Source organism: Chrysemys picta, chromosome 11 (genome assembly GCF_011386835.1).
Source record: "Chrysemys picta bellii isolate R12L10 chromosome 11, ASM1138683v2, whole genome shotgun sequence".
NCBI classification, from domain to species: domain Eukaryota; kingdom Metazoa; phylum Chordata; order Testudines; family Emydidae; genus Chrysemys; species Chrysemys picta.
Window position 1 is genome coordinate 43,526,359 of NC_088801.1, and position 27,976 is coordinate 43,554,334.

The 27,976-nt window shown below is 40.9% G+C and overlaps 1 protein-coding gene across 2 annotated transcripts in view; it reads right to left on the bottom strand.

The window, feature by feature from the left end:
* The window catches only part of PDE11A (phosphodiesterase 11A), a 217,662-nt gene that overhangs the window by 68,896 nt on the left and 120,790 nt on the right, over positions 1–27,976 (bottom strand). For both annotated transcript variants that reach the window (XM_065561907.1, XM_065561908.1), the window contains exons 9-10: positions 26,736–26,828; positions 14,899–14,949 (exon numbers count right to left, since the gene is read on the bottom strand). In XM_065561907.1, the coding sequence (XP_065417979.1) occupies positions 14,899–14,949; positions 26,736–26,828 (144 nt within the window). The remainder of the gene's footprint in view (positions 1–14,898; positions 14,950–26,735; positions 26,829–27,976) is intronic.

The following is a 27,976-nucleotide window of genomic DNA, read 5'->3' on the forward strand; positions in this document are numbered from 1 at the left end:
TATCAGGCTGGCAGAATAGTGACAGATGGGAGAAGCTATGCAAATATGAGTGGGCTAGTGTTCCATTATGGATAAAATCTTATTTCAGCTCTACTGTGACAGCTATAGCAGAATTGTGTTAAATTGACTTTAAATCAAAATCAGATTAACAACACCTCCAAATAAATAACGTCCATTTACAGGAAAGCATCTAGAAAACCTCAAAGTTCTCCTACAAAATTTCATCTTTATCTTGTTCTTTTTAGTTTCCATTGAGTTGCAAGTACAGGTTTTAAAAATATACCCAACATGCTGAGTCATTAAATCACATCTTACGCACCTTCAGGGCGGCTTGCCTCCAGTGACACTGTCAGCTGGTTTTTTCCCCCTAAAGAAGTCTTGCCTTACTATGGCTCTTGCACAGCTAACAGGGCTAGCTTGAGTTCCTGCGGCTCCTGACAGGCTGATTGGTAATGCTATACAGTGACACAAAGCTAACCTTCCCTCCAGTCCTTGAAGCTGAGTATGACACTTCTGCATCATTGCTCAGCCCTGATAATGGACAGCAAATGAGCAAGTTCAAATTCCAAACCCACATCCTCTCCTTCATGGGGCACACACTGTTCTATGCCAATGACTGAACCTACCCATGGAGTGTAAGAACCCCCAATTAAGCTTTTTAAGGAGATAGGGAAAGGAGGACAAAAACTCCTTGGCAAAGGATTTCTGAGAGAAGGTGGACATTTTATAAGCTCTCTGAAGACACCTGCCCTTTCAACACTTAAGATTAATATTTATTATTGACTTATATTTATTTAGCACATTTCTTCCTAGGGATCCCAAAGTGTTTTACAAACTTTGTAAATTATCTATACAAACAGGAATCACTTTCATCCATCTCTAAAATGCTTTCGGGTCGAAGCAACAGAGATGTCATCTGTTAGTCTTAAAGGTGCCAAAGGACTCTCTGTTGCTTTTTACAGATCCAGACTAACACGGCTACCTCTCTGATACTTGGGGTCGAAGGTGGTAGCTTAACGAACTGCCAAAGGTTTTTAGGGTTCACCTTGAAGGTTTCCTATCTAAGTAATGACTGGGCCCAAACTCAAACTTCTGATCCTCTCCTCCATCATCTCCCACTTTCTCCTTCTCTCTCTTCCTCTCCTTTCCCTTCATTTATTCGTTTGAAGATGTAGGTTAAAATGTTAATAGTAATAAGAATCTTTAGATTTCCAACAAAATATACTATTTTTATTTCCTATTTCTGGGATACAGTGTCTCATCATACAGTACTCTAATCAAGCAGGGGTTTAAATTCATGATATTTTGCTATGGCCTAAAGCTTTCAAAAATGGTTTCTTGCCCTGTTAGTCGCAAAGATTTTGTATTTACTATAAAAATCAGTGTACGGCTGTCTTGATGAGTCTGCAAACAGAGTAAAACAAAAGCTTAGACAGTGGTAGGAACTTCCCCCATTCATTTTAATGTGCTGGTAACTCTAAAGCCCAGCTGTTTACATTTACTACTGAGAAGGACTTCAATATTGATGCAAACTGGAAAAAAAGATTTTCAAACCCAAAAAAACAATTTACCTTTGTGTATTCTCTTTGCTGTTATTGAAGTATTTGTGTGTGATGAATAAGAGCTTTTTTCCACCCACCCACTCAAACCAGCTTGTACATTTACTTCATCCTGCATAGTCATAATTCTGTTTTATTACATCAGTCGGTTTCCATGGATATCATTGTCATCCTACAGATTCACATTATACTCCCCTACAGATTCACGTAGGAGAAAATGATGGAAAATGCTCAAAGATTTCTGGAATATTAGTTAACCTGCAATGAGTGCTGAATGCCTTAAATAACAAGGAGAAGAGGGTCAATCAAGCATATATATTATTACAAGAGTACCGTGTAAAACTTCTTTTTCAATTCAAAGAAACGCCCAAAGCTGTCAGCAGGTCGTCACAACAGAATGTCACAATTTCTGGGATACCACAGATTCCAGAAACTTCTCCAGAGCAATGGAACTGACCCACAGGGGATTAAGTGAGTGGTGGCTTCTCAGGAGCTAAGCCAGTTCCCTTACCTTTCCTGAGGACCATATTCCAAAGGACCTGGGAACTTGGAGATACAAGAAAAGAGTCAGGAACCAGGAGGATGCCTAAGCGGTAGCAAAGGAAGAGTAGTTCCTTCTCTTGTCAGCAGGGTGGAAGTGTCTCTAGTGGGGCTGGAGAGATGCCAAGCAGGTAATGAATGGTTTGAGGAGGACAGGAGAAGCAAACATAGTGAGTGACCTAAAAGCAGTTCAGCCGCCTGCTCAAAAATGTGTGGTTAAACTGGGGTGCGTTTATAGTCTTCTCTTCTGAAGGAAGCCAGTTGATTAGCTATTTGACTTAAACTGTAAGCTCTTCAGGGCAAGGCCCATCGCTTTTATGGGTGTGTACTGCACCTACCACAATGCCTTCAGGTGCTTTCACAATACAAATAATAAGTAATGATGATGATTTGGAACAAGGACCATAAAAAAGGCTGAATCCAGAAACAGTGGAATGAGGTGAGGTTAGTCCGGTTAGTGGCAGAAGAGGAGGAGACAGATGAAACTACTGCTACTACTTCCTATCGCTACATCATGAAGGAATGTGCTTGATGCATGGCAATGGAGAAGGCCACCGAGCAGTAACATGAGTTGAGGAAGTATGAATTGGCAGGCAGTTTCTACAGGAGACTGTCCCCTATCTAAGGGGCTGGTTGTGGGAGACTGAATTAGACTATATACAGTAAAGTCCTTTTATTAATTAACTAATATTTCTATGCACTGGATGTTTACAGCCTTTCCTTTCTACCTTCTATAGTAAAGATGTGCAAATGGTTATCTAGAACCCATTTAGCGGTCGAGTCTATGTGGGCCTAGACACAAAGCATCTGCTTCTTTTGCCTTCAAGTTTATAGTAAACCAGGGATTGTATTAAGTGCCATGTCACTCATGGGGATACAAAGTGGGGTCAATTACACTATTAAAATGCAATATATAGATCTGTACATGTGCAGTCAAGATCATAACTACACTAGGAAACACTGATGTGCCATGTTCCCAGTTGTTGTTCTTGTTCACAGTGCTGGATATAGCTTGCTGCAAAGTGAAAGATGACAGAACCCTTCACAGAAATTGTCTCATAAAATATTCAGTTTACTGTTCTCGCCTGGGGTGCAATCTGTACAATCTCTATGCAGTTGCAGCAAAAAATAGAAGTGCTGGAATCAAAATTTTCACATATTTAAAATGTTTATAATTTAAAAGACTGAAAATGCAAAACTACCAACATATTTCTTCTGTCAGAAAATATGTTCACTATGCCTGGCCTTTTACTAGGAGGAAAAGAAGTAGTTGCATGAACTCTGTAGATTAAAATAATTCTGCATCGATCTGACAGATAATGAAACAATATAATTATCTTTTGCCAAACTGTAATCACATACTTTTACATACTAAATAATAGATTCTGTCTGTATGGTGCAACAAAGGGTCCTGTGGCACCTTTCAGACTAACAGAAGTACTGGGAGCATAAGCTTTCGTGGGTAAGAACCTCATTTCTTCAGATGCAAGTAATGGAAATTTCCAGAGGCAGGTATAAATCAGTATGGAGATAACGAGGTTAACCTCGATAAGTGAGGTTCTTACCCACGAAAGCTTATGCTCCCAATACTTCTGTTAGTTTTAAAGGTGCCACAGGACCCTTTGTTGCTTTTTACAGATTCAGACTAACACGGCTACCCCTCTGATGTCTGTATGATATATGCCTAATGGCCTCTGTGTGCCTACTTATACTCCTGAGTAACTTTACTCCAGCAAGTAGTCCCAGTGAACTCCAACTGAAATTACTCATGGGAACAAATTTACTCGCGTGCATGTAGGATATAGCAGCCCCCCTCCACCACCCCCCATTACTGTATTAGTTTACAGAGATTCGTGAAATGAAATTTTTGATACGGGGCTTTGATTTTAACAGATCTGAACCAGTGAGGGTATTTCTTTAGGTTCTTTTTCACCTCACTCCCCTGTGCAACAGCAATAAACTGTCTACGTTGCTAACATATTCCAGTACATGCACACACGAAAACATTATTACAGTTTGAAATTATACTGGAATTACCTTCTTTAGAATTTTACATTTTTAGAGAAATGCTGCTCAACTACCAGCCTTAATATGGAGCAAGGATGGCACCCAGTGGCCAAACATGTTAATCTCACAGTGAATTTATTTCTTATGGATCTCCAGTTTCTGACCTCTCCTGAACTTTCTAATTGCAAAGAGGTTCTAGCTCAAATGCAAACCAGTTGGCTCTACCTAAAAAATGTAAAGGGATGTTACCAAGCTAACTTTGGCAAAAAAAATTGTAAAAAATAAACTTATAGGAATATTACCATTAATATTTTTAAAACAATTACAGTAGAAGGTTGTGAAAAATAATCAAGCATTTTCTGATAGCATTTGCAACCAAAAATTGCAGCATTTTGCTAGAGCAAAGGAGCCAGAAAGTGAACTAAGCTTTTAACAAAGAAAAACTGCCTACTCCATTTTCATTACCCACACTGAGAAATGCAATTTCCCTCCATCACTAATATAAAGGATTTTGCTTTTTAATATGATTTTTAAGATTAAAATCTTCCTTTAGCATTCAAATAGTATGTAGACAATACTGTAGAGCTGGTCAAAAGTTCCAGTGAAATTAAATTTGATGAAAAACAGAAAATATTTTTCATGTTTCCCAACCAATGGATGCTACAGAAAAAAGTCAGATTAGATCTGTACAAAATACATGCATATGTATTTTATACAGTTTTGTACTAGATTACTTTGAAGAGTTCTGTCAAGTATTTAGAGCAAATATCAATACAATGCTCCTAATAAGGCCAGATTGGGAAACCGGTGTTCCCAATAGTGAGCAATTCCATACGAGTCATCTCAATGTCAATATGCTACTTCTGTGAATAACTGCTCACCATTGTAAGTGGTTCACACTCAGATCCATAATGAGCGGCTTCACAATATGAGTAATCATTCCTAGAGCAAGGAGTCATTCTGGACTAGTTCTGACTTGACTTGAACATACAGACACTCTGTCTTTATTGCTATCTACATGTCTTCTTCCAGTATAAACTTAAATTCACATGTAAGTGTTCATGACTGAAGCACATTATTTTATCAATTGACAAGTGTTGATGCTTGATCATAAAGCAGATATTCCTATCATTCAGATGACATTTTCTATGGACTACATCTTATCTTTCTTGCATTGTGGTTGGTTGAATAAAGTAATGCTGGACTGCATTTTTTCCACAGAGCTTTTCAGATGACGAGATTGCTGTAGAGCAGGGTGACCAATCAGATTGAAGGAAAGACAATAGCTATATTGGATAATGAATCATTTCACCTTCTGCTATGAATGATGCAATGTCTCTAACATTTGTTTGGAAAAACAAGCAAACTGGAAACAGCATCTAAGCCCTGAGGCAGTATTTCTGGACACCACAACGAATGCAACAAAAGGAAAAAATTTCCAATATAAACAACATAACTGATAGCAGCAACACACTAACACATGAAGTCTTTTAGCATGGGGTAAATTAGTCCACATCAATCCCTTTTTCTTACATCGTTCCCTTTTTAAGGTTTTTCAACCTGACTGTTGTCAAAATATCATTACTGTAGTGTGAACAATTACCTAATAAAGTGAAAATAGCCAGCATTAAAGGGAAAATATCAGTGACATTCTTTAGACTGCTGATTTGGGCATATTTTTTCCTTAGGAATGTATTTTTAATATCTGTAAATGGAACCTGGAGGTTTGGTGCTTTGATTTAGATTTATAGTAAAATACAATCAGTAAATAATTTTCAGTTTCTTTTTGTGAAGAATTCTTCAAAAAACGTAACTGAATGTCTTGCTTGCTTGTATTATCTAGTTCCATTTTCCTGTTATTTACAGTAATACAAAACAAATTTCCTGTAGTTTATGGATAAAAACAACAAAGTAGAGCTTTAAAACCAATATGATTTATATTCCAGTTTGACTATAATGTTGTCGACTTTCTCTGTTAGAGGTACTCATTTATTATTTAATATTGCTATTTATGGCATTCCCTCATTCTGCAATCAGAACAGCAATATTGCTTTTTGACACTTGTTTTTTAACACAGCATATAATCATATAGAGACATCACTTCCCTATGAAATTTTATAGAACACTCCTATTAAAAAAAATTCTACTAAATTCCATAATGTTGTGGGGTAATTTCCACAGAATTTTAATAAAGATCTATAGACACCTATTGTTTAATTCCTATTAGATTCCATAGGACTGTTCTATAAGAGATGTTCTACTAAAGTCCTAAGATCTTTAAATAAAGGACTCGCTAATAATCACAGAAAACATCAAAACCATCTTAATTTTCAGTCTAAACCCCAATGCATTTTGGACAGGTTTATGATGATTCATCATAATCTTTTGTATTGGTATAGTACGTATTAATTCAAGAATCTGTGAGCTTTACAGAGGGGTTTGAATATTATCCTCCTTTTACAGATGGGGAAACAAAACATAAAGAGGTGAAGTAACTTGCCGTTCTCACTCATGTGATCCATCAGTGACACAGCTGGGAACCTACCTAGATCCAAACACTTAGATACTATGGAGGCAGACCCCATATAAATGCACTAGACAGATATACAGACATCATCCTGGAATCTAAACATTCCACCTGTCCGGCAAGTAAAGAGTATTTGTTTTTGCCACATGAACTCAATATTATTCAATTGAAATAACTAGAGGTGTTTTTTTTTTAATGGAAATTAAAAAAGGAAACACTGTAATGAAATTTTTCCAACTTTTTTTACATCTATAGATCTGGTAACTATTTTTTTTTAAATTTCAACTTAATTTCAATTTAATTTTATTTGCACTGTCCATCACAAAGTATCTAAGAATGTGTATAAAATAATAACCTCAGATAATGGCTGTACTAAACTCATTTTATACCATTACAGCTGGTGCCTTCACATAATTCAATTTATGCAAATAAGTTGTCTAATCAGTGTGTCCAACTGTTTAGAATGTGAGGTCAAGTAGCAGTAGTAAAATTTGTTTTCTTTTTTTAGCTCAATTTTCTCAATCTTTATTTTGTGAAATATCTGTAATTTTTAAGAGACAAAAATCCAAGCACAACTTTCAGTTTTCCACAATTAGGCTAGTCCTTTATGAGCCACAGTTAAGCCAAAGTAGCTGAGGCAGAAAGGGTATATTATTATCACTACATTCTGAATCAAAGCTTTTGTACAGTAGGTGATTCATTATTTTTGTCATGTGGCTCTCCTGTGTACTGTTCACCCTACAGAAGGGACTATCTCAAAAATCTATAAATAATGCATCATAGCCATTAAATATTGATCTGGCTTATACCATTCAGAGCTGCACAATTAGGTTAGCTTTTTAAAAATAGCTTCTTGTATATTACACATCAAGAGAGGAGTGTTTGCATATTTTCTCTGTAAAACACATTAGTTGAATTTTAAGGTCAGGTGTGTTTGTGGGTATGTTTATTTGCTATTTGAGTTTTAAAACTGATCTAATACATAGTACTTGTTTAATCCTATCTCAGAATTCAGTGACTCTTTCTTTCTAAAAATATCCAGTCCTGAGGCTCAGTCCTGCATTCTTTACTCTTGAAGGCTGGATTTCTAAATCCAGATAGCACTGGGGAAAAAAGACAACAATGTTTCAGGCTTGGTGAATCTAGATCCCAATGAGAAGACGCCAGCCAGGCAGTATAATACAACTCTATAGGACATAACCAAACTCTGTTTAGCCTATATTCGGTTAACTGAAGCTTTTCTGTTCAATAATATTACAAATGATTTTAGCCAAACACTGATAATGGGAGTATGGAAATTAGAGATGTTGGCCTAATTTTAAATCGAAGAGACAACCGAGTACTTTAACTTCCATTCTGACTTGGCACACAGCTTTTAAAGACACAAATAGTCCTAGTTTCCCAATAAATTAAAGAAAATGAATTAATGTAGATATGGGGCATGCTCCACCACGGTGACTCCAGTTTTATGCTGATGTAACTCATTTTGTTTGTAATGGAATTACACAGATGTAAATCAGGAGAAATATAGTGGTGAATCAGGCCCATGACCTTCATTAACTCAAGTAAAATAATCCTGAAACACAGGAGAGGAGATTTGCCTCCATAGTATAACTGGGTGATTTCTCCAAAAATTGGAGAAATGTTCGTTTGTATTTTTAAGGAACTTGCTTCATCTATGTATTTATCACTCTTGTCTTCAATTCCAGTGAACATTCATATGATTGAGTTTTAGGTGCAAGAATACTTCTGGAAAGCACATTTTAACCTCATGCTCACAGTTTACAGAAGGCTAATTTTAAATTTGCTTCCTGGAAACAAAGCAGTTGCAGCAAAAATCTGCCTATAAGAACCTATGCTGTTCAAGTCAGAGAATAGAAATAATACAATATGATTTGTGTGACCAGTCCAAACTAAGCAACAGAGATCCAAATAGCAACATTACAAAAAATGTTGAATAATTTTCAGTAGCAAATAAATTTGAGAGGATCTGTTCATGGATATTCTGTGAATAGGAAAAGATTAAATTTGTCTAGTGCATTATTTATTAGAAACTATTTCTTCAGCTGTAGACCATAGTATAATATTATGTTTATATGTCTGTTACTTGTGCTATTCTTTTACTTTTGTAAATCATTCACAGAAGCAACATCCATTTTCAAATGGAAGATAGGAGTACTGTACACATCCCAATTATGGGAACAATGGTGGGAAACCTAATACTGTTAGTCTTGATTGTCTTTAATTAGTAGCTCTAGTGGTGTCAATTTCCCTAATTCCCTCCCCCATCTAAAATCCACTTGTTGTTCTGTAACTACAGAAACTGAAAAAGGGTCCCAACCCCAAACTCTCATTGATTACAATGACTTTTTTAAATTGGCAAGAAATGCAGCTTTGGGCCCTAACGTTTCATTTGTTGTTAACTGAGATCACAGCCCTACTGAAGTAAGCACTGTATACATATTAACAGTGCACAGATAGCCTGCCACACTAAGAGCTTACAATCAGAATAGACAACACAGACAAAGGTTGCAAGAAGGAAGCATTATTATGCAATTTTACAAATCAGGGATCTGAGGGAAAAAGAATGAAATCCTAGGCCCATTGAAGACATTGGCTAAGCTCCCAATCACTTCAATGGAGCCTGAATTACACCCAGAGAAATTGTGATTTTTGTCCAAGGGCCACATAGGAAGTATGTGGCAGAACTGACTACCTAGATCTCCTGAGTCTACTCCAGTGCCCTAGCCAAAAGACCAACCTTCCTCTCTCATCATATGAGAAAGTGGGTTACATAAATTACATTTTATCATTCTTTTATGTCATTGACAGCAGAGTAGATGGGGGAATTTCCATGAAGTCAGTAGGGTTGTACCCACTTACACCAAGCCTACATTTCATAGAGTTCTGCCTCTCACACTAGCCTTTTGAGAAATGTATGCTAAGAAACTAAGTGCTTATAGACAAAAACAGTGGAGTAAATGTATTTTCACATTATTTTAGTCAATTTTTTTAATGATAAAAAGTGAAAAGGCTGGTGTCATGAATTTTCAAAGAGCAATGATCCATATAATTGGATTTCTTATTGAGATGGAACCTCCAATAATAACAACATTTTGGTATGACCCCAAATGCTGGGTTATTTAGAGAGTAACTTGTAATAATGTAAGCATTTTTAAAAGAAGGCAACCCAGTTTTGAGACCTATTATCAGTGACGAGCTATTTTTAAGAGGGACATTCCAATAATTCAAGAAGTGGAATTCCTTCAAAAATGTAGAAAACTAAGTATAATGTGGAGATATGACAACGAGACAATCATAGAAATCAGATATGGAAAGGTCCTATTAGGTTACATGGCCTATCATCATGTTAATTTACAATGTTCAGATTGTACCTTTCCTCCTCTACTGCCCAGCCACCCAGCCAAAGGTGCTTCCACTACTTTCCCTGAGAGATTTTTACAAAGCCTAAGTAGACTTTGAATTAAGGAAGTTTCTTTTTTTTTTTGGGGGGGGGGGGGGGGGGCGGAGGGGCGGGAAGTGAATTCTCAATAGGGGAATAGCAGCAATAGCAACCAAAGTGTCATTTGTTACTTTGGGAACTTAGAAATGGCATTTGCTTGTGATGTGATTTCTCTGATGAATTGTAACTCTTTAAAAAGGGCACCCACTATAGCAGTGTGCATTATTCTCAGCTGCAACAATTAAAGCTGATTTTAATTGGAATTTCATCAATAACTTTTTAACAGCCTAGACTACAACCCCTTGGATTTATTGTGATGCAACAAAAATAAGATAATAGACAATAGCCTCAGGAAAAATAAGCCTCAAGTATATCTATTCATTTTTATCACTTTGTAACAGCCAATACTTAAAAGTTTATGCAGCCAAAAATAAAAAGGAAAAAACATTTTGGGCATAGATAAAATAAAGAACAAAAAGATAAGGCCAAAGATAAACAAGATGGCAAAGATAGAAAAACAAGACTGAGACAGAGGAAATTTATTCGTGTATTTTATAAAAATCTGTAATGTGCTCAGCCTTGTCTGAACATACATCCCCTATATAAATTCAAATACAAAATATATTTAAGAATTATTCACTCTCCTTGACCCACAAATGAATATCCACCAGCAAATATTAAATCTGGCTCTGGTGGATCATGTTGTGGAGTGAGATCCGTAGTCAAGGAATCCTTACAGAGCACACACCATTTATAGAAGGGGGCTTCAGCTTGAGCACCTCCATTTATGGCAAGTGTAGCAGCATCACATGGAGTCAGAGCTGGTCTCTCAGGTCATTGTTGTCATCACCAAGGCAAATCCCAATGGGACATAGCCTATTTGCAACTCACATGCCAGCCTGATCGATCTCTAGGTAGGTACGTAAGGCAGCCTGGCTGGATGTTCAGTCTATGACCACCACTGGCAATTTTATCATGCCACCGAAGCTTTTGGCGATCATATGATTATGACTGCGTAGCAGCATTCCTTGGCAAATATACTTCATAATTCATTGGTCTTCTATCCTAATAATATATCTATACCAATAGCATAGCTAGTGGGGGAGCAGGGGAAGTGGCCGCTCCCCCACTGAGCACATTCTCCAAAAGCGGCGCCTTAGGCGCCGACTCCGTGGGTGCTCCGGGGCTGGAGCACGCACGGGGAAAAATTGGTGGGTGCTGAACACCCACCGGGCAGCTCCCCGGTCCCTGCCCTCCCACCCAGCTCACCTCCGCTCCGCCTCCTCCCCTGAGCACGCCACTGTTTTCTGCTTCTCCCCAGCTCCCAGTGCTTGTGCTGCGAAACAGCTGATTCACGTGGCAAGCCTGGGGTAGGGGGAAGGAAGGGGAACGCGGTGCGCTGGGGAAGAGGCGGGGCCAGGGTGGGGATTTGGGGAGGGGTCCAATAGGGACAGGGAGGGGGCGGAGTCGGGGCGGGGTAGGGGGCGGGGATTTGGAAAGGGGTCCAATAGGGGCAGGGAGAGGGCGGAGTCGGGGCGGGGCCAGGTGGGGGCTTGGAGTAGATCCGGGCACTGAGCTGAGAACAAGGGCAGAGCCCAAAGGATCAAGTCAGCGGCTGGTCATCCCCAGACCCCAGCCCACTCCTGGGTCTGCTGCGCCCAGACTCCAGCCGCGCGCCACGCAGGGAAGGCAAGCCTGGCGTGAGCAATCTGCTTCTCCTTTGGAGCTTTTAATTCAAAAAAGGCGGAAATCTGGTGGTTCCAGACAATGCGGAGTCTTTTTTCACATGGGGGGGAAGCTCCCAGTTTGCCCCCCTGCCTCTGAGGCTGCCTGCCCCGCTTTGGGGGCTTTCCCCTTACAGAGCTCACCTGCCAGGAAGTTGCAATTTGAGGCTGGGGCTTTGGAGAGACGGACCCCTGATGTCACTCCCCACACACACCCCAGCTGGTCTCCGCTGATCCCTTTGCTACAGTGTGTGCACGGGCCAGGGAGTGGGGGCTGCAGGGAGCTGGGCCAGCTTCGCAGTGCTTAGCTCTGGTGCCTCTCCCGAGCTGGCAGAGGGGTTTGCGGAGTGGTAATTAGTAATTTGATATGTCGGGTGGTGCCTTTTTTTAGGTGTTCACTCCCCCCGATGTTAGAACCTGGCTACGCCACTGATCTGTACGAAGGAAACCATTGAAACCAGTGCTGATGAAGGTGGTTGCTGGGTTTGGCTATAAATATTGCTGAACTTGTCCTGTCACTTAATATGGAACAGCTGATGAAGATGATGATGATTGAAAATGTCAGCCTGTGCCCCAAACCACTGAGAGCTTTATGGGCTAAGAGCAACACCTAGAATTCCACCTAGAGACTTAATGTAAGCCAGGGCAGATCCCAGAGCACTGGTGTTTTGGGCTCCTGACACGAAATTCAATGTCTTAAGCAGGTGAAAATATTCTGCACTAGATTCAGTTTGTGAATGGCCTCAAGGTGTATTCCTATGTAAAGCACATTACAGAACTGTAAATTTGAGGTGATAAAGGTGTGGATAACTGTGGCAAGGTACACACGTGAAAGAAAACGTTGCATTCTTTTAATCAGACACAGATGCAAACAGCATTCTAGGCCACAACTGCTGCCTAAGCATTTAATAGCAAAATGAACATACACAACTGCATTAGAAGTGGCGGTTCCACATCGTCAATCAATGCAGGCACAGATATCATTTTTTTCAACTCTTCTGCTGCTTCCCCAAACAACCTAGATCATCTCACTGTTGTCCAGATTAAATTGCAGCCAGCTAGCCATGCCCCAAATTAATAGATACTGATTCATTACATTGTTGTAGCCAGGTCAGGAGCAATGGAGACAGAGCTGAGTGTTACAGCCCACATCTAACCTTCCCATCAGCTTGATATCCACTGTGTATAGGAGAGGAGACAATATGTATTCTCCCAGAAGTGTCATTTATAACTTGAAAAGCTCTCCAGAAGACAAATAATGGCAGTCAGTCAAAGGCAGCTATTTGCACACATGGAGTGTTGACAGAAACTAAAGAGTAGTCCCTGTGACGTTGCACTCCATATGTTTTATGGAAATATACTTATGAGTGTGAATATGATGTAACTGGAATATGCTTTATGCAAAAGTTTTCTTGTAAGGTATAACAAAGGTTATAACATACTGAATGTATTCCTCCTATTTGTATGTATGTATCATTCTTGTGTCTGAAGCTAGAAATATGAAGTATAACTCTGAGGTCTTTTTGTAATTATTCAAAGTGTGGGCCATTAAGGGCAGCTCAGAATCTTGATGGCTCCCATTGACTAGGACAATTGGTTGTGAATGGGTTTATTTACCTGCAAGTGCGTGTGTGTGTGTGTGTGTGTGCACGCGCCAGCCCGTGGGTAATGAAGAATGAGGTCTTACAGTGACATGTGAGCATGTCACCTGAGATTGGAATCCATCTTTTATCTGATACTTCTCAATTTAGAACGCGGCGTGGGGACCCAGAGAGACAAAAGATTCCAGCCTTGTGCCAAAGCTATAAAAGGGGGTGGAACAGAACAAAGGAGGTTGCCAGTCATGAGAAAACCCCTAGTTTCCACCTAAGATGTCTGGCAGGGCCGCCGAGAGCGGGTTTGGGACCCGGTGAAAAAAAATTTCGGGCCCCCCAGCAAGGGCGGACCAGCTAAACAGGGCCAACGAGAGGGGGGGGAAGCCGGTACCCGGGCCCGCTTCTGGACCACGGGCCCCAGTAATTTGTACCGGCTCCCCCCCCCCGCCCTCTCGTCGGCCCTGGCTGGAACTAACAAGGACTGTACCAGGGGAAAGGATCGGGCCCAGTCTAGAAAGAAGCTTTTTGGAACATTTCCGAGGGTGAGATTTTACCTGTAAACAGTTTCTTAATGTATTAGGCTTAGACTTGAGTGTTTTTGCTTTATTTTGCTTGGTGACTTATTTTGCTCTGGAACCACTTAAATCCTATTTTTTATACTTAATAAAATCACTTTTGTTTATTAATGAACCCAGAGTAAGTGATTAATACCTGGAGGAGCAAACAGCTGTGCATCTCTCTCTCTCAGTGTTATAGAGGGCAGACAATTTATGAGTTTACCCTGTATAAGCTTTATACAAAGTAAAACAGATTTATTTGGGGTTTGGATCCCATTGGGAACTGGGTGTCTGCATGTTTGAGATAGAAGACCTACTGAGCAGTTTTTAGTTAAAGTCTGCAGCTTTGGGGCGTGGACCAGACCTGGTCTGTGCTGCAGCAAGCTACCGTGTCTGGCTCAACAAGGCAGGGTTCCGTAGTCCCAAGCTGGCAGGGAAAACGGGCTCAGAGGTAATCTCAGCACGTCAAGTGTTAGTCCCAAGGGGGGGTCTCTGTGACCGAATCGGTCACAGTCCCTTCTTAAAAAATTAAGTCCTGATAATCTTGCAGGATTCAGCATGCACACACAATTATTAGTTGCCTCCTCACTCTCAATATACCATTATTTAAATGTGTTGGCTGTACTAAAGAAAATGGAAGTTGGCACAGAAAATACCTTATTTCTCTTACCCATCGAGTAATACGAGAATCTCAAAAGGTTTAGAAGTACTGTCAGATACTGCAGATTCTGAAGTTGTGACTACTTATCTTAACCACTAGTCTTTTGGAGCTATGCTCACTCATCCATTAACAGTTTGTACAAACGGCCTCTGTGTCTATTTTGAATATAAAAGTAAAACTGACTTTTTGTTTTTCTTTTTATCTGACCTACATTCATTTTATCTTACAGTTGCTTTGTATGCTAAATGGAAATGTAAATCCTTACCTTAAATTTGTCAACTTCTGCCTTTGAACATGTTGCATGGTAGGACAGCACCTGATGCAGAACAAAAGAAAAAAAATAAAATTTTCACAGTGGATAAGTAGAAATTAGAGGGTTCCTTGATGCTGTCTAATAAATTGCTTTAAAAACAAGTTTTATTAATATTTATGCAGCATCAGTTAGCTATGAATTACGACATATATAACTAATTGCAGGTTCTCAGGTATACATCTCGCATTTACATTCAAGATAATTTTATCGGAAACCCATACACAGTAAGTGTAAGTAGTGTAATATTAAAGGCATAATTATAGTTCTCTTGAAATCCTGCAATTAAAAGAGAAAAAGTCCATGTTTATTTGTACTTTGATTTCGAAGTAATGATACTCATGAAACTGTTGAGCTTATGTCCTTTCTAAAGGCATCTCACTGCTAGCTAATTATCATTTCTAGCCTATAGCTGTCATTCCCTTAAATATGGTGCTCTAGAAATGAGTACTTCCAGAAATAGCAGCTGGTATGTAAGGGATGGGCCACAGCGTTGAGACATATATGAATATGAATATACATACCTGGAGTAAAATGTATCCTTATCTAAGGGAAATATTCACCCAGCAATCCAGAAGCTGCAGAAGGCTCTCTGTGCATGGAACCACCTAAGTTCCACTCTGCATAGGATGGGCAACTGTGGAGCAGGCACACAGGACAACTCTGCAGCATCTATGCATTCCCACAGAGGAAGTTTCTTCCAAACCCACACAGCTGGTGGCTGGTTGGTTTATGTTATGAAGCACTCAGGATAATATCCGTTATTTTAAAAAATGGTTGTATGCATTTAATATAGATTGTAGGTGTTTTTATTATCCATATAAATGTCTACTCTCTTTTTCGAACCCTCTTAATCTCTTGGCCTGTAACATTGAGTTCCATCCGTTAATTGGGAGTTGTGTAAAATGTATTTCTTTATAGCAGTTTTACATTTTTTGCTCTTTAGTATTTATTGAATGTCCTGCTGTTGCCTTATGAGAAAAGGTAAATAGCAGCACCCAAAGTACCTGCTCTATTCCCTTTATCCTGTTCTTAGCTTATATTATAACCCTCAGCTCCAAACAGTATCAATTTTTTGGGTCTTATCCTACTAGTCTCTCCATATTTCTAATAACTTAGATTGCCTGTCTCTGAAGCCCTTTCATTTCCATTATATCTCTTTCCAGAAAAGGTGACCAGAACTGTGTACCCCAGAAGTGGGCAAACTACGGCCCGTGGGACTGTCCTGCCCGGCCCCCGAGCTCCTGGCCTGGGAGGCTAGCCCCGGGCCCCTCCCCTGCTGTCCCCTCTCCCCCGCAGCCTCAGCTCGCTCGCTCCGCCGCAGGCGCAATGCTCTGGGAGGCGGGGCTGTGAGCTCCTGGGGCAGTGCAGCTGCAGAGCCCGGCCTGACCCGATGCTCTATGCTGCATGGTGGCAGCGGTGGCATGGCCCGGCTCCAGCCAGGTGGCGTGGCTGTAGCGCCACCAGCCACCAGTGTTCCAGGCAGCGCGGTAAGGGGGCAGGGGGTTTGGATAGAGGTCAGGGGAGTTCAGGGTGGTGGTCAGGGGGTGTGGGTGTGGATGGGGTCAGGGCGGTCATGGGGGGAACAAGGGGTTGAATGAGTGCAAGGGTCCTGGGAGGGGCAGTCAGGAAGGAGGGCGGGGTTGGATGGGGCTGCAGGGGGCATTCGGAGCAGGGGTTCCGGGGGCAGTCAAGGGACAGGGAGAAGGGATGGTTGGATGGGGCAGGGGTTCTGGGGGGGCCGTCACGAATGAGAGCAGGGGTTGGATGGGGCGGTAGGGGCCCGGGGGCAGTCAGGGGACAGGGAGCGGGTGTGTGTGGATGGGGCATGGGTCCTGATGGGCCGTCAGGGAACAGGGAGGGTTGGATGGGGCAGGAGTCCCGGGGAGGGGGGGGGCAGATAGGAGGTGGGGGCCGGCCCACAACCCCCTCCCCTAACCGGCCCTCCATACAATTTATGAAACCCGATGTGGCCCTCGGGCCAAAAAGTTTGCCTGCCCCTGGTGTACACAATTCTAAGTGAGGGCATTACATTTTGTCATAATATTTTGGGATTTTTTTAACCTATTCATTATGCAACCTAACATTTTATTAGCTTTTTGGACCACTGCAGCACATTTAGCAGAGCTTTTAATTTAGTTGTCTACAACAGTGCCCAGGTCTCTTTCCCGACTGGTTACTGTTAATTTAAAATCCAGCCATATGAATGATCAGTTCAAATTATTCCTTCTGAAGTGTATTAGCTTGTAATGGTAAACATTGAATTTCTTCTGTCACAGTGCTGCTCATTTAGCTAGATTTGTTAATTCCTTCTGAATTTTCTCTCTTGTCTAGTCTTGATTATTCCAAACTAATTTTTTTATCTGCAAACTTTTCTATCCTGCCGTTCACTCCCTTTCCTATATCTTTAATAAATATACTAGGCACATAGGACTGGAAGGGATCTTCAGTGTCAACAAGTCAAGCCCCCAACAACACTTATCCTAGAAGGAAAGCTTAAGGCATTCCATTGTTGATCTTTTGCCGTATTGAAAACTAACCATTTATTCCATCTTTTGTTTTCTATTTCTTAGCCAGTGTTATGAGAGCTTCATAAAAAAAGCAGTATCTACAAATCCCAATATACCGGTAGTCTGTATCAAACAGACTTCTCTTAAATCTGGTTATAATGTCAATTTGAAATGCCACTCAGTTATTGCAGATCTAGCTAGATCAGGAAACATATATAAATATTAACAAAGTATTTCCATTGTTGAGAAAAGGATTCTTTGTCCCTCAATAGAGAGTTACTTTGGTTCTGTATTTTTTGCACTCATCTCAACCAGGTACTTCCATGGGTAGTTTCTCATTTAAAGAAAGAATAACTGTTCATTGAAATATGATAGCCATTCATCATACCTATAATCAACATCCACAACACATGGTGATTAATCTTTATAGAATGTCCAAGAAAGTAGTTGTATTTTACAACTAAGCAATTCTGTTTTCTTAGATAAAATAACGAATAGCCATTTCCCATCTAAATCTTCCTTGCTTTGTACCTGCTCAGTTTAATATTTACCATAATTTGATTTTCTTCTCATGGAAGGGAATTCAATTCAAGATGTGATTTTATGTGAAAAAGTTGGGGTTTGTGAGGTCTTGCAAATAGTTAATAATTATTATAACTGTAAAGACTATTGAGTCCCACAACAGCCCTAAAGAAAGAGGGTTTACACTGTGCCTCTTAAATCTTAAGTCTTTATACAAACATAGGTGTTGATCCAAAAAAGTACTTCAGCATATGCTCAAATTTAATCATGTAAGTACTCCCATTGGCTTCAAAGGATTTAACATTAAGCACACACTTAAATGCTTTGGATTGTGCTGTGGACTGAGACCACAGTGACACAGATAATATCTCCAGGACAAAAAATAGCTTTTGCCATTTTCAAAAGAGTTCAGGAGTTTGACTTAATTCAGATCAAGTTCCCTTTTGCTATTCTTAATGAGCTATCCCACATTTGTGCGTGTTATATAAATCTAGTGGATTTGGCCATTCAAGGGATAAGTACATTGAGAATCCACATCATCATGAAGTTGAGGTCATGTGTGGAAATCCAAGACATTACTGCAAAACTAGGGGAAATTACTTTTCTCCTGACAAAAAATATGACCATCAAATACTACGGGGAGTTTGCACGTGACCATTAAAAAAATATGGAACTAAGCTATCGTAGATTCACATAAGAAGAAAGAGTGGAAACCATAAAGGTAATAAATACATTGTATTTTTAACAAGGGCTACTGGTAATTGTGTGAACCAAGAATGAGAAGTTCAAGTGGATTACAGATTTCTTGAAACCCAAGAAAAATATTATCTTCATGTATAATTTGGGTGTATTTTTATAAATATATATATATGTGTGTGTGTGTGTGTGTGTGTGTGTGTGTGTGTGTGTGTGTGTCTTATGTGTAAGACACATAAAAAAAAATCCAGTTTTCCCTGGCAAACTTAATTTGATGATTTATACCACTTTCACTAACTTATTTGATCCTCAACTTCTCACCCATTTCTCTAATAAAACAGTAAATCTAGGAATTTTAAAGACCCTGTTTTGCAGTATAGTAACTAAAACCCTTTTAAAAGACTTATTTTTTCAAAGAAGTGTGATTTTTTTGACTTTAGTGAGAGTTTCATGCCTAAAACTTCTGTACACCACTTTGAAAATGTAGGGGGACAGAACCTCAGCATGACATCATCTGTAAAAAGCAAGCCTGTAAAGCCTTTAATTTGTAAGACTATACTAGGTACATATATTATAAATTATATTTAATGGAAAGGACAAAAATTCATTACACCCTCGTGAAACGAGTTCTTTCTATTTCATAGCTGTAATTGAATCAGATCTACATTTTGCTAGAAAAACTATATAGGCCTCTGATTATATCACAACTATATCATCCAATTTTGAAGAAGTGTCTTAAAAACTGCAGGAACATTTAAAAAAATAATCCTCATTTATAGTGCTGTCATTCTGAATGTCAAATAGACACACAGCTACCCCACCACTGCATTCACAGCCTTAGCAGAAGCAGAGGACATCTATATGACCAGATTCAAAGCTTTGTTTCTTTGTGAAAGAAGCCAATGTGAGCAGTTAGAGGTAGACTTTTTACATAATTACTCTTAAATAAGGCTGTCAAGTGATTAAAAAAATAATTGTGATTAATCACGCAATTAAAAAAATTAATCGTGATTAATCCCATGATTAATTGCACTGTTAAACAATAATAGAATACCATTTATTTAAATATTTTTTGATGTTTCCTACATTTTCAAATGTATTGATTTAAATTACAACACAGAATACAAAGTGTACAGTGCTCACTTTATATTTATTTTGATTACAAATTTTTGCACTGTAAAAAACCCGAACCACCAAAAAGAAAATCAACCTTCTGCTGGTCGCATCTGACTCAGATGATGAAAATGAACATGCGTGAGTCCACTCTGCTTTCGATCATTATTGAGCAGAACCCGTCATCAGCATGGATGCATGTCCTCTAGAATGGTGGTTGAAGCATGAAGGGACATATGAATCTTTAGCACATCTGGCATGTGAATATCTTCTGACACCAGATACAAAAGTGCCATGGGAATGCCTGTTCTCACTTTCAGGTGACATTGTAAACAAGAAGCAGGCAGCATTATCTCCTGCAAATTGTAACCAAACTTGTTTGTCTGAGCAATTGGCTGAACAAGAAGTAGGACGGAGTGGACTTGTAGGCTCTAAAGTTTTATATCGTTTTTGTTTTTGAGTGCAGTTATGTAACAAAAAAATTCTACATTTGTAACTTACACTTTCTTGATAAAGAGATTGCACTACAATACTTGTATGAGGTGAACTTAAAAATACTATTTCTTTTACCATTTTTACAGTGCAAATATTTGTAATAAAAAATAATATAAAGTGAGCACCGTACACTTTGTATTCTGAGTTGTAATAGAAATCAATATATTTGAAAATGTAGAAAAACATCCAAAAATATTTTATAAATTTCAATTGGTATTCTATTCTTTAACTGCAATTAATCATGATTAATTTTTTTAATCACAATTAATTTTTTTGAGTTAATCGTGTGAGTTAACTGCGATTAATCGACAGCCCTACTCTTAAAATATACAGAATTTAATAGAGAATGGTAATCTTCAACAGTGTTTTTTTTGTGGGGAGTGTTTTTTAACCATCATATAGAATTTAATAAAGAATTGTATTCTGCTACAGAATTCCACAGAATGTTTCTAAAAAGATTACAAAGAGGATATAATTTTTTGAAATGCTATAGACTTTAGATTAATTTCTACAGATCCTTGATGGTTTTATCCTTCATCATTCTAAGGCTATGTCTACACTGTGAGCTAGGGGTGTGATTCCCAGCTCGCGTACACATGCTCATACTAGGTCTCATTAAGCTAGTACAAGTGTAAATGGCAATGTAGCCGCAGTAGCACAAGCAGCGGCAATACAGATTAGCTGGGCAAGGACCGAATACAAATGTGCCTGGAAATAGGGTAGGTACTTGGCATGGCTATGCTATGCCGCCACCTATCAGTGCCCATGCTATTCATCCTCATGCGAGCTCTCAACCTAGCATGAGTATGTGTACACAAACTGGGAATCACACCCCAAGCCTGTAGTTTAGATGTAGGCCGTAAGGACTTTTCCATAAGAGTGTCTTTTTATGAGAAGTAATGGACAAGAAAAGAAAGAGACACCTTTTCCACAATTTTAGGTTGACTGGTCTGCAACTTGCAAAGCTCTGTGGTAGCGTTCTGGCCCCCTCACTGGTTAAGGCCATTGTGTTATGAGATACTGTAACATGCAGTATTGGAATCAAAGGGTATGTCTACACTACGAAATTAGGTCGATTTTATAGAAGTCGATTTTTAGAAATCGATTTTATATAGTCGATTGTGTATGTCCCCACTAAGCTCATTAAGTCGGCAGATTGCGTCCTTACTACTGTGGCTAGCATCGACTCATGGAGCGGTACACTGTGGGAAGCTATCCCAGAGTTCCCGCAGTCTCCGCTGTCCATTGGAATTCTGGGTTAAGCTCCCAATGCCTGATGGAGCAAAAACATTGTCACGGATGGTTTTGGGTACATGTCGTCAGTCTCCCTTCCCTCCATGAAAGCAACTGCAGACAATCATTTTGCGCCTTTTTTCCTTGGTTACCCATGCAGACGCCATAGCATGGCAAGCATGGAGCCCGCTCAGCTCACCACTGCTGTTGCGAGCATTGTAAACACCTCTCACATTATACTGTAGTACGTGCAGAATCTGACTAAGAGACAGCAGCATGAGGATGATTGTGAGGAGGACATGGACAAGGACATTCCTGAAAGCATGGGATGTGGCAATTGGGACATCATGGCTGCAGTGGGGCTGGTTGATACAGTGGAACGCTGATTCTGGGCCTGGAAAATAAGCACAGACTGGTGGGACCGCATAGTGTTGCAGGTATGGGATGATTCCCAGTGGCTGTGAAACTTTCGCATGCGTAAGGCCACTTTCCTGGAACTCTGTGAGTTGCTTTACCCCTCCGTGAAGTGCAGGAATACCAAAATGAGACCTGCCCTGACAGTTGAGAAGCGAGTGGCGATAGCCCTGTGGAAGCTTGCAACGCCTGACTGCTACCGGTCAGATGGGAATCAATTTGGAGTGGGCAAATCTACTGTGGGAACTGCTGTGATTCAAGAAGCCAATGCAATCACTTCTGCTATCAAGGGTAGTGACTCTGGGAAATGTGCAGGTCATAGTGGATGGCTTTCTCTAACTGTGGTGGGGCGATAGACTGAACACATATCCCTATCTTGGCACCGGACCACCTTGCCAACCAGTACATAAACCGCAAGGGGTACTTCTCAATGGTGCTGCAAGCACTGGTGAATCACAAGGGACGTTTCACTGACATCAACGTGGGATGGCCGGGAAAGGTGCATGACGCTCGCATCTTTAGGAACTCCGGGCTGTTTGAGCAGCTGCAAGAAGGGAATTACTTCCCAGACCAGAAAATTACTGTTGGGGATGTTGAAAAGCCAATAGTTATCCTTGGAGACCCAGCCTACCCCTTGCTCCCATGGCTCATGAAGCCATACACAGGCACCCTGGACAGTAGTAAGGAGCAGTTCAACTATAGGCTGAGCAAGTGCAGAATGGTGGTAGAATGTGCCTTTGGATGTTTAAAAGCTCGCTGGCGCTGTTTGCTGACTAGGTTAGACCGCAGCGCAACCAATATTCCCATTGTTATTACTGCTTGCTGTGTGCTCCATAATATCTGTGAGAGTAAGGGGGAGACGTTGATGGTGGGGTGGGAGGTTGAGGCTAATCGCCTGGCTGCCAATTTTGAACAGCCAGACACCAGGGTGATTAGAAGAGCTCAGGTAGGCGTGCTGCACATCAGAGAGGCTTTGAAAACCAGTTTCATGACTGGCCAGGCTACAGTGTGACAGTTGTGTGTGTTTCTCCTTGATGCAAACCCGCCCCCTTTGTTAATTTTAATTCCCTGTAAGCCAACCACCCTCTCCCCTTCGATCACAGCTGGCAAAGGAAATAAAGTCACTATTGTTTTGAAACCATGCATTGTTTCTTTATTAATTTAAAAAAAAAAAGGGAGATAACTGATAAGATAGCCTGGGTGGGGTAGGGTGGAACGGGGGAGGAGGGAAGGACAAGGCCACATTGCTTATTGTAGCCACACTACAAATCAAAACTGTTTGAATGACAGCCTTCTGTTGCTTGGGCCATCCTCTGCAGTGGAGTGGTTGGGTGCCCAGAGCCTCTCCCCGAAGCGTTTTTGGGCATCTGGGTGAGGAGAATATGGAACTTGGGGAGGAGGGCAGGCGGTTGTACAGTGGATGCAGCAGCGGACTGTGCTCTTGTTGGCTTTCCTGCAGCTCCACCAGACACCTGAGCATGTCCGTTTGCTCCCCCATTAGCCTAAGCATTGCATCTTGCCTCTTCTCATCGCACTCACTTAATGCTTTCCTGGACTCTGCCACTGACTGCCTCCATGCATTTGGCTGTGCCCTATCAGTGCGGGAGGACTGCATGAGCTCGGAAAACATGTCATCACAAGTGTGGTTTTTTTCGCCTTCTAATCTGTGATAATCTCAGGGACGGAGATGATAGGGGGAGCATAGAAACATTTGCACCTGCGGGGGGATAAAAAGGGAGAGTAAAATTTAAGATGATACATTTCTGAGAACAAAAGGGAGATTCTTTCACAGTGAATCAAGCAATTCACAGCAGACAGCACATGTGCTTTAGGTACAAGGTCGCATTTTGCCTTTTATATTGAGCGCCTGCCGGTATGGTGACACATCACACACAGCTGGGCAACAGAATTCGGTTTCCAAGGCAGCCATGGTAAGCCAAAGGGTACATGGGTTTCCCTTCATAACATGTGGGAATGTTTTCAAACTGCAGCGCCCTCCTTTCCCATAGCAAGCAATGCCGGTTGGGTTTGCCATTTAAACGGAGGGGCTGTGGTTTTCGGGTGGATGTGCAGCACACACCTCCCCCCATGCCTCCGCGTGGCTATTTGGGATGATCCCTTCACCCCTCCCTCCGCCGCGTGGCTATTCTCAGGGATGATCCCTTTTAACCGAGTGCAAACAGCCCAGCATGAACGGAGTCCTTTTAATGTTCCCTTACAAAAATTCCTCTATTTCAACCAGGAGACCATGAATGATATCACTCTCCTGAGGCTAACACAGAAAGATATAGGCCGAATGTTGCTTGAATGCGACCAAAACCCAGGACCATTCGCTGCCATGCTTTGTGCTGCAATGATTCCAGACTACTCGCTACTGGCGTGGTGTGGTAAAGTGTCCTACCATGGAGGATGAAATAAGGCAGCCCTCCCCAGAAACTTTCTGCAAAGGCTTTCAGAGTACCTCCAGGAGAGCTTCATGGAGATGTCCCTGGAGGATTCCCGCTCCATCACCAGACACGTTAACAGACTTTTCCAGTAGCTGTACTGGCCGCGAATGCATCCCAAGTCTTCAGGGCAAATCAAACATTAAACACTATTGCTTTTAAACCCTGTAATGTAGTTACAAATGTGCACTCACCAGAGGTGCCTTCTCCGCCTTTAGGGTTGGGGATCCCACCTTGGGAGGGTATTGGCTCCAGGGTGATGAAAAGGTTGTGGCTGCCAGGGAGAACGGATTCACCGCTTGCCTGCTGCGCATTCTCCTCCTCCTCCTCTTCCTCATCCACAAAATCCTCCTCCATGTTGCGTGAGACTCTCCCCTTGCAGGTGTCCACAGACAGTGGTGAGGTAGTGGCAGGGATGGCTCCAGGCACCAGCGCACCAAATGCATGCTTGGGGTGGCAAGCTGCTGGGGGCGGCCTGCCGGTCGCCGTGAGGGTGGCAGTCAAGCTGCCTGCAGGAAGTCCGCTGGTCCTGAGGTTTTGGCGGCAATTCGGCGGCGGGTACGCCGAAGGCATGGGACCGGCGGACCTCCCACAGGCATGCTGCCGAAAGCCGCCTGACTGCCGTGCGTTGGGCGGCAAAATACACAGAGCCGCCCCTGGGTAGTGGTTGGGTCCCCCTCTAGAATGCCATGCAGCTGATCATAGAAGCGGCATATATGGGGCTCTGACCCAGAGCGAACATTTGCCTCCTTTGTCTTTTGGTAGGCTTGCCTGAGCTCCTTGACTTTCACACGGCACTGCTGTGTGTCCCTGGTGTAGCCTCTCTCCAGCATGCCCTGTGCAATTTTGGCATATATATTAGCATTTCTTCTTTTTGATCGGAGTTCTGCCTGCACAGAATCTTCTCCCCATACAGCAATCAGATCCAGTGTCTCCCGTTCACTCCATGCTGGAGCTCGTTTGCGATTCTGGGGGTACTGCATGGTCACCTGTGTTGCTGAGCTCGCCACACTGACCAAACAGGACATGAAATTCAGAAGTTCCCAGGGCTTTTCCTGTGTACCTGGCTAGTGCATCGGAGTTGAAAGTGCTGTCCAGAGCGGTCACATTGGGGCACTCTGGGATAGCTCCCGGAGGCCAATAACATCAATTTGCGTCCGCACTACCCCAAATTCGATCCAGCAATTTTAGCGCTACTCCCCTTGCCGGGGAGTAGTACAGAAGTCGATTTTAAGAGCCCTTTAGGTCGACAGAATGGGGTTGCTTGTGTAGACACATTCATTATAAATCGACCTAACACAGCTAAATTTGACCTAACCCTGTAGTGTAGACCAGGGCCAAGTAGCAGAACTAGAAAGAGCTTTCATTATCTAGCCTTGATCTTTAGTAGAGAAAATGTGGTTTTCTTGAAGTACCAGACCTCAGCTCTGGCAGGCCCTCACTTTATTCCAATAATGGATATAACTGTGAAAGAAAGATTTCTACAGATTTCGCCTCATGAAGCTAAAAGTACTAATGATATATATGATACCTCAGCTCTTCCCTTCAGAATTTTCCCCAGTTGCTCTGCCTTTTTCATTACATACAATAAGTTTAAAAATAAAAAACTACCCACAATTGGGTAGTTTATCAAGAATTTGTATATCAAGTTCTACAAATTTTCAGTAACTACACTCTTCTGATCCAACTATGGACTGGAAGTAAAACAAAGAAATCCTGACATTTCCCCCCACCCCTCCACCCCATGTGTATACTTAACCTCCCTTTTCCAGTGCCTCAATGATTTTCACTCTCTTCTTTCAAATCCCTGCTCAAAATTCACTTTTTTTCACCTTACTTCTTACAGGTGACCGCTACTTTGGTGCTATTTATTTCTCTCCTCACTGGATGGGAATATATAGGCTTCATTCACAACATAACATGACTCTCATTACTTTTATTATTTTTTGAAATGTTGTTTCTCCTTTCTCTCCTTTCTCACCATTTCCTGGGTTTGTCTGATTTAGACTGTAAGCTCCTCAGAGCTGGGACCACATCCTTTTTTACTTTTGTGAATCACAACACAACTGTATGCCATTATCAGCTCAACACTTAGCAGGTATATGTACATTGCAACTGGGGGATTCTTTTGAGGTACACTAATTTAAACAAACTGAAGATTAGGTTCATTATAATAAATGTACCCCACATAATCTCCCCTAATGAAACGAGAATTCTAAGCAGACAGAACTGTATATTTAGAAAATGAGGCTAACTACAAAGTTCACTGTGATAAATTCTGCAGCAGAATGACCTTTTATGTATGATATGTTTATGACAAAAATGATTTACAGAGAGTGTTTGAATACTTTGATCATATACTTACATCAAGAGCCACAGATTGCTTTGCCCAAGATTTCTTCACTTGGTCATACATTATTGTGTTGTTGATGCCCAGGCCACAAAAAATAACAAAAGCCTAAAAAGAAATAATTCATTTAAAATAACAACACAAAGATGAATGCTGTTTTAGATGTTTGAAACAATAGGATGAGGAGTAAACTAGAAAACAGATACATTATAGAAATAATTGTATTTAGTTAAGGGCATGCTAGCTGGAGAATACTGGTCAGTAAAGCTGTTCTGTAAGATAAATAATTATGAGAAGAATCTGTTTAGGTAACTGTATTTTCAAAATAGCCTGCTTTCCATGAGGCACTCCAAATATAACACCTGACCTGTTTCTCAAGCTAAAATGAGTAATATCTTGACATAATATGGGCCAAATCTCACTCTTACTTGGAGTCTTGGAACTGGACCAAGATTTGGCCTTAAGTGAACCACGATTGACAAACATAGAATAACTATGATGGTGTGCAAAACCATACATGCCATGTTTGTCATCCCTCCCAGTATTGAACAGGGACTGGAAGACTGACAAAGTACTTTTGGGTGCTAGTTCCATAAAATATTATCCCACATTAAAAACAATGCAGAAAGCTAATCTAGTATGTTTTAAGTAACTGTGTGATCAAAAAACCTGCATACATGTAACAAGACATGTTGTCCTGTGTCTTTGTATAGGTCAAAGTGCAATGAGACTTTGGTCCTGAATGGAGCATTTGAATGCTACAGCAATACACATAAATAAATTATATACCCTCTTAATTTGGCCACAAACATACCAAAACACTTTTATAGATGGCACTCTTATAGTGAATAGTTACAATTGCTACCTACAGGAAACAAAGAAACTAGATCTGAGAGATTCTCGAGAGGATAGTTAAATAATTATCCAATTTAAATACAATCAAGTAACAATGGTTTTAATCCTTATTATTTATTTTTTGTTTATAGATGTGCCAAACCCCATGTCTGAACTCCCCAATTTTTGGAGAAATTCATATCAGGATTCCAACTTTGTTGCTCAGAATCTATCTCTAGTTTTATCCTATTCCATTGCAGATCAGGGTCAGAATAAGATCTTTTTTCTGTTTGTTGATTAATGGTGAGAAAGATGAAACAGGGCATGGAGTGGTGGCATCTCTCAAACAGCTGCCACTTACAATAAGCTAGAATCCAAATGACAGGTTTCAGAGTAGCAGCCGTGTTAGTCTGTATCCGCAA